General features: G+C 47.4%; 1 protein-coding gene across 5 annotated transcripts in view; it reads left to right on the top strand.

Moving 5' to 3' along the window:
* Positions 1–18,887, top strand: part of adck1 (aarF domain containing kinase 1) — an 88,319-nt gene that overhangs the window by 58,615 nt on the left and 10,817 nt on the right. For 3 of the 5 annotated variants that reach the window (XM_027013941.3, XM_081721991.1, XM_081721990.1), the window contains 2 exons: positions 5,383–5,532; positions 6,375–6,572. In XM_027013941.3, coding sequence (XP_026869742.2) covers positions 5,383–5,532; positions 6,375–6,572 — 348 coding nt within the window. Of the gene's footprint in view, positions 1–5,382; positions 5,533–6,374; positions 6,573–9,669; positions 9,833–9,989; positions 10,666–18,887 lie in introns of those variants that run through there. The other 2 variants (XR_014125634.1, XR_014125635.1) reach the window with 2 other exon arrangements.

The following is an 18,887-nucleotide window of genomic DNA, read 5'->3' on the forward strand; positions in this document are numbered from 1 at the left end:
CTAGCCTACTGACACACTCACAGCAGGGTGAGGCGTCTGGGTTAAACTGCTTGGCAGGTCTGAAACACTAACACAAGTCAGAATGAGAGCCAAAATGGATGATACAGAGTTAGCATGCCAGTGCTGCTGAAAAATTCATAACTGCACTTTTTTCTCTGCCTCACGTCCAGTTTTGCAGAAACTACAAAATTTAACCTTTGAGTGGCTGTGAAGATTCGAGATTAAAATGTAAATGGTTATGATGGATTTGGAAAACAATTTGGCAACTCTCTGGGGGCTTTTTCTCATCAAATCTAAGTGATTTGTACAATATTTTCTTTTTCTTTTTTTTCTTTTCTACGATCAGTGTGTTTTATATTAGTAAATGCTAAACTTTCACGTCACAAAGCCATTGTGAAAAACATTCTGTCATTTTGCTTGGACCCCTTTAGTGTCTGCTTGGCTGTGTATGACTGTTTGTCATTGGAATTCCATGATTAGCATCTATGGGATTTCCGCCCTGTCCTTCACTGTGGGTCTGACGGGAGAGGACAGACCTCCTGCAGCAGTCCTGGCCCTTTTCCATGACCGTTCCGGAGGCGTGAATGGCAAATGCAGCGGATGCAATTAATTGCCGTTTAGCAGAGATGCCCGTCTCTGCTGGGTGGTTTGCTTGCCACAGTGTGTCGGCCACCGTCCATCCCGAGCCGACCGCTGCCTGCCACTTTATATCGACCATCCGTGATGGAGGACCTCAGCTGGGTGCTTGGCACTGCTTGGCACGGCTTCTCGAAGGTGGCTACGTGGAGCGCTGACAGGCGCTGCCGTTCGTGTGGCTCAAGGTGAGACTGGCAGCGACTGGCAGAGGGGCGCGTGGTCTAGGGGCTTCGTTTTTTCTGGTAACAGACTGTGCTGAGCTTGCGCGCCGGGCCTGGATGTTCGTCAGAGCGGCGCCATGTCTTGCGTCTGTCAGCATTTAGGTCCAAAAGAAGAACCCTAACAGGGAATCTCAGCTGACAAGCCTGGCAAAGGTGAGATATTAGGGGAGACAGCTTGTCTGTGAGCGGATAAAAGATTGACTACAGGTTGAAACAAACACCCCTTAGAATGTCTGGGATTGGGAAACCAACAGCCCCAAGTCTGGGATCGGGCTGTTTAAACCTTCCTGCCCGAACCTATATCCATGCCTTCACTCCGGGCATACTTCTGCTCCACTCCATCATGTCTCTCCACTCCCAATGGAAGCCCACAAAGGGGCGGCAAGCCACGGAGACGACAGCGCTCGTATCTCCCTTCACAGATCTGCCGATGCAGCTGCCAGCGTGTCAGCCTCAGGGAACGCCCCTTTCAGCCCCCTTCAGGCTCCGCTGATGGCCTTTCTCTCCTCACTGCCCAGTATCGATCCGCTCACGACCTGGTCCGATTACAGCAAGGAGGTTTGAATAAATCTTGCATATCCTGTGACATTCACTTTATACTGTCTGGAGCCAATCGAACCCACTAGTTTGGGCGGCTTGACAACATCAAGTCCGACCTCTTGTGCGGCATTCTTTTGCATGGGGAAAATTCTATTTGGATATTGCAATTGTTTACTTTCAGCTTGCAGCTTAGCAGAAACGCCTTTAAGCTGAACACACATGTCCAGCTTCCCTCTGTGGAATCCTTAGCTTACATTCATGCAGAATGGATATTCTCTGTGGACACGTACTTCTCCCGTATCACTGCTGCGCTAAACCGGACCAAGAATCCGCTTGGATCTCATCTGAGATCCCAGTTGACTTCACTAGATGTAAACACAGCTTTGGTGAACACCAAAGGCTTCCGAGAACACTCCTGCCACTGCACAACCTGCGCGATTACTGCATGTGCAATTATTGGGGCAAAGTGTCATATTATACAGTTACCGTGGCGCCGGTGGAGTGAGGGACACGGAGCAACTTTGCGTAATTCCTTTGGCGCTCCGGTCTTCTACCACAGAGGGCTGGTGTTCACCGAGCGCACCAAGGAGGTTCATATGGAGAGTGTTTTTATTCCGTGTCGCAGGCCCCAGTAGGTGTAATTGCATTCTTCCATCGGGAAAAATTCAATCTTGCAGGATGCGAAAGGCCAGCTGTGTTCAGGTAATGCGCAGGTAGAAATATCTGCCGCACCCCACAGCCATTCTCTCCAGCAGAGTCTTTCTCTGTCTCTGTCTCTCTCTGTCTCTCTCTCTCTCTCTCTCTCTCTCTCTCTCTCTCTCTCTCGCTCTTTCTCTCTCTGTCGCTTTGTCTGTCACTCCCTTTATGTCCCCACCTCTCTCACTGTGTGTTCAGTCCCTGTTGACTGCTGTTCTGGTGGAGGGTGTGCTAATGCCATGCATGGGGTTCTGGGCATTGCCAGTACAGCTGGATCTCACTTTGGCAACAGGGGAGACACATTCCACCCTTCTTCTCGTTTCCTCTCCTCACTTCTCTTCACATCTCGGCGACGCGTGACATAACCCCCATCAGTAAACGTGCGGCGGCGAGGAACAGGAGCAGCATCGGGCGCGTCTTCCTCGGATGCCTCGCATTCCTTTACGGGCTGCTTTTGGAGTGCTGGGAGAGGAGCTGTCCTGTGCACCAGCAGCCCCCAAACTCCAGTTGTAGCACGAGAGAGACCTGTGAAGACGGCACGTTTAGCCGTCAAGAGAGTTTTCCTCCAGGCAGTTGCCGCTGGATGTGTGCATGTTGCCTACACACTTTCTGTCACCTCACACATTATTAGGCTTGTGTTTTGGATGCCACCACAGATGTCCCTTAGCCCTTACCCCCGCCCAGCCATCCTCACCCCCCCACCTTTCCTTCCTGTCTTTACCTGTCTTCCCGGCCTCACCCTTCCCACCTGTCCACCTGTCCACCTGTCCTCACCCCAGAGCTATCTGGTGCTGCCCTGGTGTGCAACGCTTGCAATGTCGTAAGTGCGCGCTGATCAACGGCTCTCTCTCTCTCTCCGCGGATGCCGTCCTCGTCCGCCACTGGGGAAACCGACTCATCTGCCTGGGGAAATGGAACAGAAAATCTGATTTATTCTCCACATGCACACACACACACACACACACACACACACACACACACACACTCACTCACTCACACACTCGCTCTGGCACCACCAGCCACTCAGGGAGAAGAGGAGTGAAGGATCCAGGAAAGTCACCAGAGGGGGGGGGGCAGGGCGGGGGGCGGTGGGGGGAGGTGTCTGGGGAAGGCGCAGTTGAGTGGGTGAAAGAGAGGACCTTTGTCACCGCACCGCAAACTAATTTCGCACTTCATTGATGCGCCCCTTAATCAATGGCAAATATTTGTTGTTGTGCCTGCCTCTTGCCAGGAGCTCGGTGTGGCTGGCCTGTGTACACAGCGCGCGAGTGTGTCGGGTGTAAGAGGCCACTGGACCATGAAGCGTAACCTGCCTCTCTTTACCCTAAACCCGTCTGACCTCCTCTACCCAGCTCCACTTGCGGTCGCTCACGAGCGCTCGGCGCACCGCTGGAGCCGCCCTCTCCCCCGTGGCCACACGGAACCGCTCGAAATGATCCCGAAGTTGCGTCGTGTTGTTTTCATTCCTTTCCTTTGTCATGCTACCTTTTTAAAAATGCAGTAACCTTGAATTTAGATGCGAAAAGTGCCATTACGGATTACGCGTGCACGCCTCAAATCTAAACTTGGCTGCGGGCAAATCAAACTGCGTTTAATCATATGAGGGGGCCGCGCGCTGTTGCCGGGTGATGACGGCGATGGTGATGATGAGGCATCCATCCTATTTCGCTTCACCTTTACTTCCACGCCACCCGACCCCTCCATCGCCCCCACAAACACACACCCCCACCTCCTCACAGCAAGTTCACTTTCACACGAGCTCCTATTAATCTGCGGCGTGTTTGCGTGCCCTCAGAGCACTGCTCCGCCAGCATGCTCATTTTCTCCAAGGGCGTTGTTGATGAGGTGCTTATAAGCCTCATCCCAAAGTGCTTATTAGCATAGCGAGCCCCCCCCCCCGCCACCGTGTTCTCTGTCCAGCCTCTGGACCCTGGTACGCTACACTCTCAGCGTGGACCTTGCGACGGCAGCCAGAGGTGGAAGCTGGAGATCGCCCACAGCACCGACGGGGGTGGGAGGTGGGCAGGATCCCTTTCTGCTCTCTTGCTACGCGGAGTATCAGGTTAGTGTCTGCGGTCACAAAATATCAAGTGGCATTTAGCGCTCTTCTGCGATCACAGTGAGGTCTGGAGCAGTGACGTACGAGCCCGGACAGCCTGAACGGTGCCTGCAGCAGCCTTGACAGAGAGGCCCTGTGTGACATAGTAGCCACATCACAGAAGCCTGACGTGGCACCAGTAGGCTGGGGGACTGCCCCGGAAAATGAAGGTCAGGGTCACATGATTACCCACATGGACTTGCTGCTTTTCACGTCTCAGTATCCCTGTAATTGTAGATGTCAGCGTTCCGTCTGCTAAAAGGAGAAAGCAGCAAGGCCCGTGTGAGTCACGGTTGTTTTACATTTTTGGAATGACATTCGAGGTCTAGGGCTCCTCTCATAAACAAAGCAAATGTGCGTCACCACTAAATAATTGCCCATGAATCACATCCCATCCTTTCAAATGCGCCACACAAAGAAATGGCTTCTAGGTACATGCGTGCACGCACGTGTATGGGTGTACGCGCATGGTGAGGTTGGGTAGGTGCGCTAATGCACTCACGCACCCTGTTTGTGGAATTTCACACACAATGGAAGCTCCCATGACTCAGCACACTCAGATGTGAAGAGAAACAGTTTGATTTTTTTTGTTTTTTGTTTTGTTTTATTGTTGTTTTTCTTGAATTCAGCCAGACTTCATTCCTGGAACAAAGCGGGGAAAATTGTAACATTGTAACAGACGCCAGGTTGAGTGAGTGATGTTCCGGGAGACGGGTGCCGCTGCCGTCAGCTCTGCGGCCCGGCCTCCTCCCACACGCCATTTCCATACTCTGCCTTTTTCCCGTTATTACACACTTTAGACGAGATGCTTCTCACGGCTTATCTTCAAAGCTGTCGTGTGGGTGGAATAATTGCACGGGGGTTGTTTCATAATCAACACATTTGGGCCTGTCACAGTTGTGCTGCCTCCTCCTGTGGAACCAAGCACTTCCTGTTAAACATGCTCATAACAGATGCTTAAAGCAGGGGGAGGTGCTAATAGCTATAGCCAGGTTCAGTATTCTGTCATTTTCTAGGCAAATAGTCTGTTAGGTAAATATGTACCTAGCAGACTAAATATAAGTATGCACAGTGATATAGAGATGTGTAATACTCTAACTCTGTGCTCTCGCAATAACTCTCTCTCTCTCTTTCGCTCTCTCCCTTTCTCCCTCCCTTTCTCTCTCAACCCCCTCCTATACCTAAGCACAGATTTCCCGTAACTTGGGCAAACTGTACAGTGAGATGATCTTTGTGACCGGCTTCGTGCACTGTGACCCCCATCCCGGCAACGTGTTGGTGAGGAAGTGTCCGAGAAGCAAGAAGGCGAAAATCGTATTACTCGACCACGGCCTGTACCAGGTGAGGCGAGACTAAATTCCTCCCGTATCCCAGAACAGTCTTCAGCTCCTGCCGCGCAGCTCAGCCGGCCTGTCCGGCACGCCCATGCCTCAGTACGCTAAAAGTGCCTCGTTAGAGATGGCCTGCAGTGTTGCATGCTTTAAGACACATGTATACACGCACACACACGCGTGCAGTGGCACACGTGTGCGCTCCTCGCAGTGGTGAAGGGCCACAGATATTTGACAGGCCTCTGCAGGTAGCGTGGGAGCAGTAAATGCATTCCTGAAGATCATTCAGTGAGAAATATGCACTTCTGATGCTACCGTATAAAAGCAGAGCAGGCTGGAGAGCTGTTCTGCTCCTTCAGCCCATAATGGAACCAATTTGCGAGTAATGACTTCAGAGTTTAGCATGGCTCGGCCCGGAATGCTAATTCCTGGCTGTAGTGTTATTTCTGTCCGCAGCCGGCGTGCTCTCCTTACAACGCGCTCTGGCCATATTAATTCATTTAAGTGTTGAAGTTGTAAAGTGGTGCTATCCTCTAGCTGCATGTTAATGACATGTCTCTCTTTCTCTCGCTCTCTCTTTCTCTGGGGGATTTGTTTGGCTGTTTACTTATTACAAGCCCTTTGTAAACTAACAAGATCGTCGGGGGGAAAAAAAAAAAAAAAAGCCCTGCATATACATCTGGAAATAAACTGGAATTCTTTTCCACGCTACACCATAGAAGCACTAGACATAATATCCCGAAACGTGTCCTAAAAGTAAAACTGAAAAAATAATGAAGACCATTTCAATGCTGGCATTTTCTTAACCGCCCTAGTACTCCCTAACAGTTCCCTTGTGTATCCCTGTCCAAGGTGCTGAACCAGGACTTCCGCATGGACTACTGCAGACTGTGGCAGAGCCTGATAAAAGGTGACATGAAGGGCGTCGAGCGCCACAGCAGGCGGCTGGGGGCAGGAGACCTGTACCCTCTGTTTGCCTGCATCCTCACGGCCCGCTCCTGGACCTCAGTCAGCACCGGCATCAGCCACACCCCCGTCACTCACACCGAGGTATGCCCGACACGCTACTACAGACTGCTTTTGGTCTTCCACCCTGCTTTCAGGAGCTCTGAAGGCAGTCGGGGCACGTTAAGCGCGTAGCAAACGCGGCCCACCTGTTGGACTCATGTTGTAGCCGCGGCGCCGGGGCAGGTGGCCCGCAGACCTGCTGCGGTCAGTGTGGCGTGTGGGTGAGTAGTTCTGGATGATGCCAGGGTGGTGGAAGGGCTCTGGAGGCGCCAGGCAAAGCTGGCCGCTGTGGGGGAGGCCGGGCCATCTGTGGAGCGTCAGGGACATTTATTAATACATTCGTTACATAAGCCTTAACTGCACTTAGGGTCGTACGCCGACTACCAGCACTTCACATCACTTAGAGAACTCGCCATCAAGCACAGGGTTTGGAAACTACAGCTAGCTATAAAACGCATACGAAAACACATAAAAAGTCAAACATTATGAGGCATGAACAGAGAATTTAATATTTCTACGTTCCTGCACCAAATTTGCAACAATCATTTGTTTTATTTATTTATTTTTGTTTAGGAAAATTACTTACGGCTATTTTGCTATGCTGGAATTTGTTAGTTGTGGCAATCCTGTCCATTGTTTGCTTGCGCTGAGGCTCAGACTGTTTACACTGTTTAGTCTGTTTGCTCTTTTTACCGTGTGGTATTTTTCAGAGCGCTTTTCTGCAGGTGTCTTTTATTTGTGGTTTCATTACCCAGAAGGCTTTGCAGAGATAATTATGGCCTGGTCTGTGGCTCCTGGTGTAGGGTGTGCTTTTTAACAGGCTGGTTTAGCACCCCCCATAGCAGTTTGGCTTTCTCCGCTGATACGCAACATCTTCTCAGTAGCACACTCACCCCCCTCCCTTCCACTCCATCAAATTACCAGGATGTTTTGAAGTAGTCTGGTCTCACATAATTACAGGCAATTATAAAGGCTGTTTCCAAATGTACAGCTGTGACATCCGCAAAAAAGGAGGCTGTCTCATTTGCATAAGAAAGCAGAGATAAGAACATATTGTATTGAACATATTGCACATTCTGGTTTTTAAAAAAAGGCTTTAAAAACACAACAGGCAAAGAAAAGAGCCCAGTGAGAGCTGTGTTTGTGCGCGCGTGTGTGTGTGTTAGGGTGGGTGCGGGTGTGTGTGCGTGTGTGCGTACGTGCGTGTGTACACATGTGCTTTTGTGCGTGTGTAGGTGCGTGCGTGCGTGTTATAGAATTCACTTGCATGTATTTGCATAGTAGAGCATGGATGACAAAGGCGTGGTAGTTGGAGCATGTCTAAGATTGCGGTCAAGAGCGCTATCTGGGGTGGGGTGTTCAAGACATCAGGAAACATGAACCCAACAGCTAAGAGCTCTTCACAGTTATTATTGTTGTTGTTATTGTTGTTGTTTTTGTTGCTGTTATCTACTTGCGGCCATGGGCATCCCACAAGTTCCAACAGAAAGTATGTGAGCATTCATCAATTTTGGCTTTAACATGCTTTCTCTGGTGCGAACACACACACACACACACACACACTCACACACGCATGCGTGCACAAACACAATCGTTGCGTCTTGTTTGGCTATGTCCACAAGTGTCGCGTCAGAGGCCAGGCCGAGCAGATGGGAGCAGAGTTCCGTGGCGGTAGACTCCCGCCTCGCATCTGGATGTGCAACGTCTCCACCAGCCACATTTCTGCTCATGCAAAGCACAAGCTCATAGCTCCCCCAGCACCCTCTGTCCCCGTGAGACCAGTAACTCCATTCGGCCCCTATTTCAGTGCATACAAGGTGGTATGTGGCTAACCTGAGCGTTTACTGAGCTGGCCTATCAGTTTGTGTCGGCTGCCTCCCGCTGTGACTGTTTTGTCTTGTTTGCAGGACAGCTGAGAGAATCCGAGAGTTTGTCACTTTACATGTGGTCCCACATTCCTTCTGAAGTTCTTCCTTAGTGCAGCGATGGAAGTGAAGAGATTAATGATGATGCACAAGGGATTAATTAAAGTGCCTTGGGAAGCCTTTTTTTTTTTATTAGTGGGAGACCTTTTTGTTTATGTGATCATGTGCAGAAAACATTTTATCGCAAATGAAATGTTAAATGAACATTACTTGAAAGCTAAAGGTCGACTGCTTCTTGGGATGAAGGAGTCTTCTCTTGAGGTTGTGCGTCTACTGAAGGAACATTGATGTATTTGTATAGCTAAATACCTTAAAGCATAAGCATTCACCTTCACATTAACACACCCACGATTGTTCCTATCATTTTTCTTCTTTTCTTTAGCATTATGCATATAGTCCCTCTTCTCTTATGAAAATAACCAAGTAGCCAACAGTATTTTGGCACCAAAGTTTTAATTTCTTTTTGTTTTAGAAGTAATAGAGGTGCATAGGGAAACGCCACATGAAGAAATGCTTTAATTCTAAGTTGAAATTGTAATAGGCAACTACCCAGTTGAGTCATGTTAGTCTGACTGTCACTGAACAGTAGCCTATGTATCAGCTATAAATGAGGTCTGACAGTCAGCTCTTTGATACATAAGGCAACATGAGACAAGGAACAGAGTTTAAAAGCTGTGACAGCATATTCTTTTTTGCACTGACAAAGAGGAACAGTGGCTTTGAGTTAAAGCTCACCATCAAGGATAAGGGATATATGATATGTGATTAACCCTCTGAAGGCACAGAGAATTTTAAATTGTTTTTAAATTGTTTTAAGGGTTCTTACGTATAGCATGATGCCTGTAGGTTTCATGTCAAAATGTTCAGGACAATCTCAGCTCTTCCTAATGAGGTGCAATTTTAGCTAGAGCACAGCATAAAGAAATAATATGACTCAAAAGCTGAAAACATGATGTCTGATTTTAGAAATTTTTCATATCTCATGTGAAAACATACCTTCACTCATGTGAACCAACTCTAAGCTTCCCAACACTGGAATCTTTGGTAAGGCTGGTTTTTTGGAAACTGTTTGTATCCAAGGCTAGTGCCCTGATACATAATTTGGTGCACCAACCACAAAAATTGGACCCCTGGGTAATGGAAAAAGGCCCTGTGGTTGCAGGCCAACCACTTGCCACACAAATTGATCTACACTCAAGTCTCTGTGGCAGCAGGTACCTGTCCAAGGTCCTGGCTGGAGACAAGCAAGCATCTGCACCCATTTTTGAGACCGCAGGAGCAGCATCGCAGAGGGCAGGGAAGCAACACGTGACTGCAGGCCCCTAATGGTTCCATCTGCATGCACTCATCGTGCTGTCTCCAACCTTTATAAGAGTGGTGAGTGACAGTGAGCGCCACAACTCCACTTACATTACTCATAATCCTAAGTGTTTTTTTTCCCTTTTTATCTTTTTCTTTCTCACTCTCTCTCTCTCTCTCTCTCTCTCTCTCTCTCTCTCTCGCTCCTTATGGCTGTTGTCCTGCATCTGGTTAGCCAGGAGTAGAGCCTTGAGCAGGGAAACTGCATGCTGAAGGACTGTGGTCATGAAATTACCAATGCTCCACCCATGTCCCACCTCTGCTCTCACTCATTATCCATCTAAGGCAGCAACATCCTCTCCCCGAGGCCCTGGACAGAGCTTGAACTTTAGAGCAGCTCGACAGACTTGTTTGTGTAAATCAATTGCCCACATGGGCTGCTTCACTCAATTATTGTTGTGTGCCATGTTTGGTGTAGCTCAGACACCTGCTAGCATTCCACAATGGGCACTGTTTCCTTCAGTTCCTTTTGGATGAAAAAAACCTGAAAATCTGAAACATCCTTTTTTCTCTGGAAACCTTGTGTGCTTCACTACCATTTTATTACTGCAGTTTCTAAATGTCTTTTTTGTGTGTTGTTTTTGTCACGGAACGCTCACCTCCTCCGAGTCACGTGGTTGGGCCCGCCACGTACAGTGGGAGAGCTGTTTGTTTGTAACCACATCTGCACCTCGTCTGTCTAAATGTATATAAACCTGTGGCAAAGAGTGCAAGGTGTTGGTTATTGTCGATGTAACGTGTGGATGTAACAGTCAGTGTTCATTGTATTAGTGTTCACCGTACATGTTTAATGTTAATCGTTTTTTGTTTGTATTAAGCCTGAGTGATTCTTGTGAGTGCCGTTAGTGTTTCATGTTTAATGTAAATAAATGTTTGTCGCAGTCGGTGGAGTCTGTGCGTCCTGCCTCTCAACCTGCGGCACTCGGGCCACCGCGCGTTAGTTTTGCTGTGTGCCACTGGACATCTGCTGCTGTGTTGAGTCAGGAGCGATGAATCATCTCGTACAACATCTATGCATACAGTCTCAGACAACAGGAGTTCACTCAGGAATTGACCTGTGGGCTCATGCAATTCACAGAAGACCTCCTTGCTACCTGAATGGTGGTGGACCCACTCCCAGATGCCAAGAAGGTGGCATGTTAGCTATGGAAAAAGTTGAACTCTGAATATGTTGGACATGCATTCAAGTACGGGTCGACCTGAAAGAAGATTCTTGCCAGAGTAGTCTGCTCAATGTTGCTGCTGTTGAACATCACCAGTGGAATAAACCCACTGTTTTGCCACATCAGGAAATATTGGCTATTGCTATAGGTATTCAGTGTAGAGGAGGTGATAGAAAGGCTGGGGATCAACTGCTTCCTGAAGGTTGTGGATCTGAGCGCTGCCAAGAACCCAAAGGAAACGGTGGAGGCAACAATGTGTTAAACACCTTCGAGAGGTTCATAGTGGAGAGATATGATGACATTGTAAGAGGCAGGAAAAGAACATTTATTTCATTCCCATCTCAAAGTATATAGGATTCCTCCAAAGGTGGACCCCGATGGATCCAGAACATTCTTTGGACAGAATAGCCTTTGGGATTAGCCAATGTCCACTGAGCCTGAGCTCTATGCCACACTGCCAGGTCCGAAACCATGGCTGGCATGGTATCGATTCCAGCAACACACTGCTACTAATGACCATGTCAGCTATTTTTTAATGGGAGGAGCTTCTGAGTCCTACAGGACCATCACACTGGCCGATCCCTTGGCTGCCCCTGGTTCATCAGCAGAAACCATTCCCCTCAACTGTGTACATGCCGACATCAGGTAGTTCCACGGTGTGAATTGAGAATGGCAGCCAAAAGTAGCCCCTCATCATAGTGCTTGTGCTGGATCTCCCGGTCCCCCTTCTCATAGGCTGTGACTTTCCCAGTTTCTAAGTAAATCACCACCCCGAAGTATATAAAAGAAAGACCAAGGAGATCAGGAGTGCCCCTCACAATGCTGCTCCGGGACACAGGCTGCTTTTGTCACTCTGGATGGAGAGGAAAGCGGTGGCTTGGAAGGGGAGAGAACTCCCAAAAATAAACCCATCCGGGAGCAAAGAGAGACTGAACAGTTTAAATATGCCTGGGAAAACCCCTGGGTGATTAATGGCGTTTCCTGCCACCTAGTCCCGTACCTGTTTACCATTTCATGCTGCAAATTCAAAGACTACATTACATCAGGGCCACCCTGCGTGGATCTCAAGAAGCACTAGTGGCACCTTCACCCCTGGGAGTACATCTGGTACATGAAAATACCTTCGTCCACATCACAGATTGCTTCTACTGGCCATTCATAAGTGCCAAGGTAAATAATTTTTGCTCATCACCTCTTCTAAGAGGCCAACCCTGCTCTGCTCATCTCCATACCTATTAAAGGAGTCCCCTTCAAGAGACTGGACATCACTGGGCCACTGTCATCAGTCTGTCCAGGGTCACAAGTACACAAGCTGGGACAAAAGGGTTAACAAGCTATACATTACATTAACCTGCTAAAGATATGAATTGAGCCTGTGCCTATTTTACCATGTCCGAAAAGTCAGCACACCTCAGCCTATGCAGAACCCATAGCACCCCATACCAGAGATACTGTATAATATGGAGATCAGTTATCTAATGCCCAGTGCCAGGAACTTGGGAAGGGTGTAGACCAACAGAGTGACATTGACATTTTTCACTGACCCTGGTCACACACAAAAGTCCAACACAATATTCTAATTTATCATGAGCTCATTGATTGCTTGGGCTCATTGATCACCTGGGGAAAGTGCATTACATCTCCACACTCAACCCCAGAGGCTCATAAGATTGCAGCTGTCTCTAACCTCACTGGGCACTGGATGTACCAGGTTCTCCCTGACAGGTTGCATCGAGCTTCAGCCAACTAGTCCTGAGACCTCTAACCTCTTTGCAGCTGCCTACCTAGATGATATGTTCAACCACTGTGAAATCTTGGCTCAGCAAAACAGCATATAAAAAGATACTAGGCATTCTCACCAGGGCTAGACTTATGGCCAGTCTCAACAAATGTCCTTTGGGATTCTCTGAAGTTCACTACCTAGTCTATTGCATAGGCAGGGGAGTACTGAGACTCCAGAGTAAAAAGATTGTGGCTGCCCTTAACAGACAACTCAGGTTCTATCTTACAGGTTGGTCCTTTAGTTTAAAGGGGACATATGAAAAATTCCCTTTTTCAGTGCTTGAGCACATACATTTGGGTATCTGGAGTGCCTAACAATCCACAAACTGTGAAATAAGACAATCCAGTCAATTGTTTTGTGGGCTATGTCAGCAAACATGGGATAGCAGAAGCTGTTCAGGTTTAGCTCCCCTGACTGCAGTATGTCATTAGGGGAGTCGTTAGAATTGAGTATCTCCTCCCGTGGCTTGAGAACTATCTTTTCGAAGGTGCGACATTTTTTTCTCATCAGCGCCAGCCCCGCTAGCATTATGTGGAAGCTAAGAGCTAAGCACGGGTACTGTTCTATTGTTGGCTGAAAAGACCATCACACAATCAGCCCCCAGCTTCAGAGAACAGAAGAGCTGAGTGGATAGTTTATTTTGGATGGCAGTGTCCCAGCTACAGTTGCCAAAAATCTGTAAGTGTGTGCTAACCTGGGCTAGTACAATGTCATACTGGCAGTGAAACTTTTCCTAAAAGAGGGATCAATACCATTTGTCAAAACTGCAGATTAGTGAAATGTAAGTATTAAAAAAATATATTATGCTAACATGTGTTTCATCTGCCATATAATACGATTGCTAATGGCTGAGGTAATATATTAGATGTTATGTTCTATAAAGTTAATGGCCTTACTTGCTGCAGGATATGCAACGTTTGCTGAACATTAACCCGAGAATAACACGAGACTAAAAGTTACAAAGTTACAGTTGTGTTCCACTCAAGTAATTAGGGGTTAGCAACTTTAGCATGTTGTGCTGGGGAAAATGTGCTTTACATCCATCTGTAATTTAGCAAACGGGGATGATGCTGCTAAAATGAGTAGAGAGCTGACCTCAGAATAAACTGAATGTTGTATAGCTGCAGATTCTTGCTCAGGGTCTGACTTTGGTTCAAACATATACGGTTGTACAGCTGTGTTTTCAGTGGCAGCCGTGTGTCTTCCACGTTTCATGTTCAACAGTTGCGATGGTAGCAGGAAGCAGTACTCCACCCCAGGGAAGTGCAGGGTGGGTTGAGCAGTTGGTCTTTATCATTTAACGAAACACCCACTCAGACCAGCTGTTCTGAACAGAGTAAGAAGGGTGCGAAGCGTGTTAGAGACATTTCATGAAGTCCCCAGGGATGTTTACTTGCGTAGAAGGGTTATAATAGATCCTGTGATGATGCAATAGTTGCTGAAAACCAGGGTCACCAATTCCAGTCATTCCTTGGCTCCTCTCTCTACAAACGTCTTCCATGGGTGGCTGTTAGGATCTGGGGGTTAGAGGCTGTGCTTCGGACAGCAGAAGTAGCACAGGAGAGGGCAGGGCTGGGTAAACAACGCACAACTGGCAGCCCCTAATCGTTTCATCTGCACACACTCATCAGGCTATCTCCAGCCTCTATAATAATGGCACTTTGGGATAAGTCCAGCGAGTGCCATAACTCCACTTACAGTGGTGATAATCGCTGGACGTCCCCCCCCCCCCCACTTTACGTTTTCGCACGTTTTTCTTTCTCTCCCTTTCTCTCTTTCTCACTGTTGTCCTGCATCTGGAGAATCAGTACTGGAGCTTTAACCAAGTAAGTCGTGCGACGAAGGACTGGGGTCATGTAAATGTGCACCAGTGACCCCTCCGCCCAACAGGCACTGGACACACTTTAAAGCATGATGACTTTTTTTGTGTGTGTGTAAATAAGGCAACCGCTCAGGCTGTTCCACTGAACTGCCGTTGTCTACCAATTTTAGTTTGGCTCTGACATCTGCGAGAGCACCCACAGTCCCTACTTAAGCACAAGATATGTTGCATCTTTTGTCCGTCCCCTGTATGTTTCCTTGAACGTGCAAGCTAATGCTAGCTTTATCCCTGACCAGAGGTAATGAGTGGAGTCACAGTATCAGTTTCTCTCCGTTTCTCTCTCTGGGGTCAGACAGTACTGCTTAAGCTCCCAGAGCTCCAATATCTCCCTCCTGTTTTCTACCTTAAAATCTGCCTTCCTTTTACTCCTCCTTTCTCCCTCTCTCGCTCTCCCCGGCGTTCTCTCCTTCTCTCCCTCTCCTGCCTCTGTATGCTGGCTGTAGTGTTTGTGTGGTCCAGAGGGGCAAAAGGGATTGGAAAGTAATCTGTTTGAAAGTCTTAGGAACCTAAAGCCCTTCACTTACTCTGAGAAGCTTATACCCGTGTATATTCTGTGTGTATGCATGTGTGTGTGCGCGTGTGTGTGTGTGCGTGCGTGTGCGCGTGCGTGTGTGCGTGCACGTTTGGGTGTGTACTCTGTTGACCGCTGATGCACCGAAGAAAAGAAATACCATAGGCTTCACTCACTGAATGTGCTCTGGATATTGTGGCTGTTTTGGATTGAAACTAAAAGGAATGTATAATTTATTTCTCCTTCAACCTCACACAGATAAAAAAAAAGTATCCATGGTGAAATTAGGGCCCTGACTCAGATGAGCCTGGCTTTGTAGACATCAAATTCCAATAATGAGCTCTGGCAGCCGTCAAGAGCTCACCCAGGTTCGGAATTTGATTGACAGGATGTCTCATGGCCATGCTTGCGGTCATTACAAATGCTTTCAGCATCACCTTTTCAATTACAGCTGCTATTTGCCCTGCTGGATGAGAGGAGCCTTTATTGGCTGCATGTACAGTGTAGGGCAAGAGGTAATTTGTGCTGCTGCTTTTAGCTGGACGTGTAGTGTTTGAGCGCACTTTAGCTGTGTGGCGAATGCGATCTCTTCAGAGCCAGGAAAAGAGCGATGCAGTATGTGAGAAACAGCAGGGAGACAGGAGCAGAGATCAAAATTTAAAAAAAAATTCAAACGTTCACACCGATTCACAAAGTTATAGCTCCAACCAGGTTCCGTCAGGTTTGGCTCCAAGTAACTAGACTTGTATGTCTGAAACTCCCTTATTCTACAGCTGTGCAATACCATTGGCTATTGTGCAGTGTAGAAATCTTTTACAGGAACATAAGCATTAATTTATTTATTTGAAATATGTTTCTTTAGAAGAATGTATATATTGAAACTTACATTATTGAAATTGACATCATTTCTATAAATCACATTCTTCAAAATCACCATGCTGCGTCCGATAAAACAAAAGTTAAACATTTCAGTTAAATGGCCAATTAATTGCAATGTGTTGATTTTATCCTGCAAAAAACTAAATATGATTAATGTACTGGTGGAATGAAAGAACACATCTTAGTCGAGGAATCCTGAAAACAGGCACATCCTTGTTGATTCACCCTGTAAAGCACCACTGACAGCTCTCCTTGCAATAAACAAACAAATAAACACATAAATGATTCTATAAGGTACAAATTGGAGGTAGCTGCATCTGAAGTGCTCTGAACGCAAAGGCACTCAAAACATTGTGATAAACACACACCATTAGTGTTGCAGGCAAAGTGAAGTGGCGGTCAATATAAGCCTGCCCTCTCGTTAGGGCCGAGCCCTGTTTTTCTGTGGCAGGGCCTCTTTAGATGAAAGGCCTGCCTCTCCATCAGGTCCGCTGCAATTATGCTCCAGTGCCTCCGGCCCCCAGCCCCCGTAAAACTTCTGCTTTGTGGATCCCCTGTGTGGGGCTGTGCTCTGAGTGCTCTGGATTACGCCGCTCTCTGTGTGTGGTAGTCGCCGTGTCCCTGCCTTTTTACATCCAGGTTGTCTTGTCTGTCTGTCTACCCACCCCCCCTGCCCTTCTGTCTGTCTGTCTGCCTGTCCTTACACAATAGCTGCAGCCATATAGGGAATGTTTTGCTGCCTTTGATCAAAGCCGGCTACGTGTTCCAGTTTTCTAAGCGAGCAGGACGTGTGACCTGACCAGCTCGGTTCTGAAACAATACAGGAGATATCTGTATAAATGTGAATACAGTTCCAAATAACAATGTGCATAAGGCATGTGCCTCTTAATTTTATCTAATTATTTTTTTCCCAGAGAGCGATCTGTTAAGTGTAGATTTTTTTTTTCATCTGAAAGTAGTAGAGTTAGAATGCAGTCTTCAGGAGCCGGCTTTAACCGATGACCCTGGCCCTGACGTGCTTCTTGTTTTGGGGGTTTCTGAAATGTAAATTGCTTTTCGTGTACACGTACACATAGTTGTCCCGCCCATCATGCTCAAGCATGTTGTGTTTTCATTACACGCATGTTTAGATAGAGGCTAATCGGCCATTTCCAGGCCACTTAATTAACCGGAGTTAAATAAGTAAAGCCAAACCAAAAGCACGGGGAAAACAACCCTGTCTTGCACCAGATTCCGTTTTGTTTATGCTGTGAATCAGGAACAAAAGTCAAGAACATTTGTGCTGCACTGAAATGAATGCAATTTGCATTCACTGTGGCGGCATAGCGCTTGTTTTGAGCTTGAATAGTGAGCTGCAATTACTGCCACTGATGGAGGGGGGGAGTAGGAGCACAGTGTGACAGACAGGATGAAATAACTGCATAGTGCACATCCTCCCTCTTCCCAACAAACCAAAAAAATAAAGTACATACTGTCTGGCTGTTGATCAGGAGTTCTTCACAGCCTGGATGATATCACACCCGTATGTTCTGTCAGTAGAAAGGCCCTCTTGTTTGCTCGGGAGCCCGGAAGGCAATCGTCCAAGCGGATTCGGCTCTAGAGGGACTGTAGCGCGAGAACATTATGCCCTGTTCTTTCCCATTAAGCAAGTAGCTCCGCACTGCTGTTTGACTTAGCCCGCGATTACTTCACGCATGCTAAAGCCACGTCCTGCGCGCCGTGTCCCGGAGCAGAGCGGCGGGCGGACGGGGCGTTACACCCTGGACTTTTCTGAGCAGAATCCTGCCACGCTAGTGCTTCTCACGGGCAAGTGGGGGGGTTCCTTTTAAATGTATCTCCTTGAGCAGATGGAGAGGACTCTTCTGCAAACAGCCTCACCTGCCAACAGCCCGAGACTAGTCGCCGCAGCCTTCCTATCCTCAGCAGCAGTGTCGCGCCCCTTATCTGAAATTGAGTTTATTCTGAAATGGGGGGGAGGGGGGGAGGAATGCTGGGCTTTGAACCCGAGAATACTAAGTAGAAATGAAAACCCTGGAGGTGTGGCGCAGGGGAGCAGTGTGAGTGTGCTGTTAACCTCATTTCTCCTCAACAGCACCTCCACCAGGCCTGGCTGAATTTTATCCACATGTATATCCATGGTTTTTAGAAGTGGGGTAATAGTAATAATGGTGTCTTATATTAGCCCATAAGAATTAAACATATATCTGATGCTTTTGCCCAAATGTGAAGTACAGTCCGGGTGGACTGTGCTCTTGAAGGCACTAGTTCAAGAGCACAACAACTTTAGCTATTGGCTGGTATCTATTCCATGAACAAGGGAGTTACAGAAAAGCCCTGAGGCTCCTGGGTTTTCAGGACACTCACATTTACTGTGGATTCTGCACATTTAATTTCTGTAATTATCTGCCTTTTGTCTGTGTTGCAGAACAATATTGTGCATTAATTACATTAAATGCCTTTGTTCTTTACATTTCTTTATAATTCTGTGGATCCTTGCTTGTCTTTGACCACTCTGGGCATTTTTGTATTTTTCCAATGCGCCGATTTATTCCACGGCTCTGCTCGTTCTGTTTCTGCAGAGATTCATGTGACAGTGGGCTTAAGATGTCCGAGACATGTCCCCCCTCTGAGAAATGTCCCCCCCATCATCTTACCCATTAGGCATTGTTTCTGGACCCCGGCTTTGTGACGACTGAAGTACGTCATAGTAACCTGAATAAGTCATTATGTGGAGAGTTGTATGACGTTGTGGTGAATAGATCACTTTCTGAAAACAAAAGTCCTGGATTTCTTTCCCCCAACCGTCTGGACTTGATATTTAGCATAAGGCAGTAGTTTAAATTAATTAGTGAAAT

The sequence above is a fragment of the Electrophorus electricus genome, chromosome 10 (assembly GCF_041902795.1).
Source record: "Electrophorus electricus isolate QZ-2024a chromosome 10, ASM4190279v1, whole genome shotgun sequence".
NCBI classification, from domain to species: domain Eukaryota; kingdom Metazoa; phylum Chordata; class Actinopteri; order Gymnotiformes; family Gymnotidae; genus Electrophorus; species Electrophorus electricus.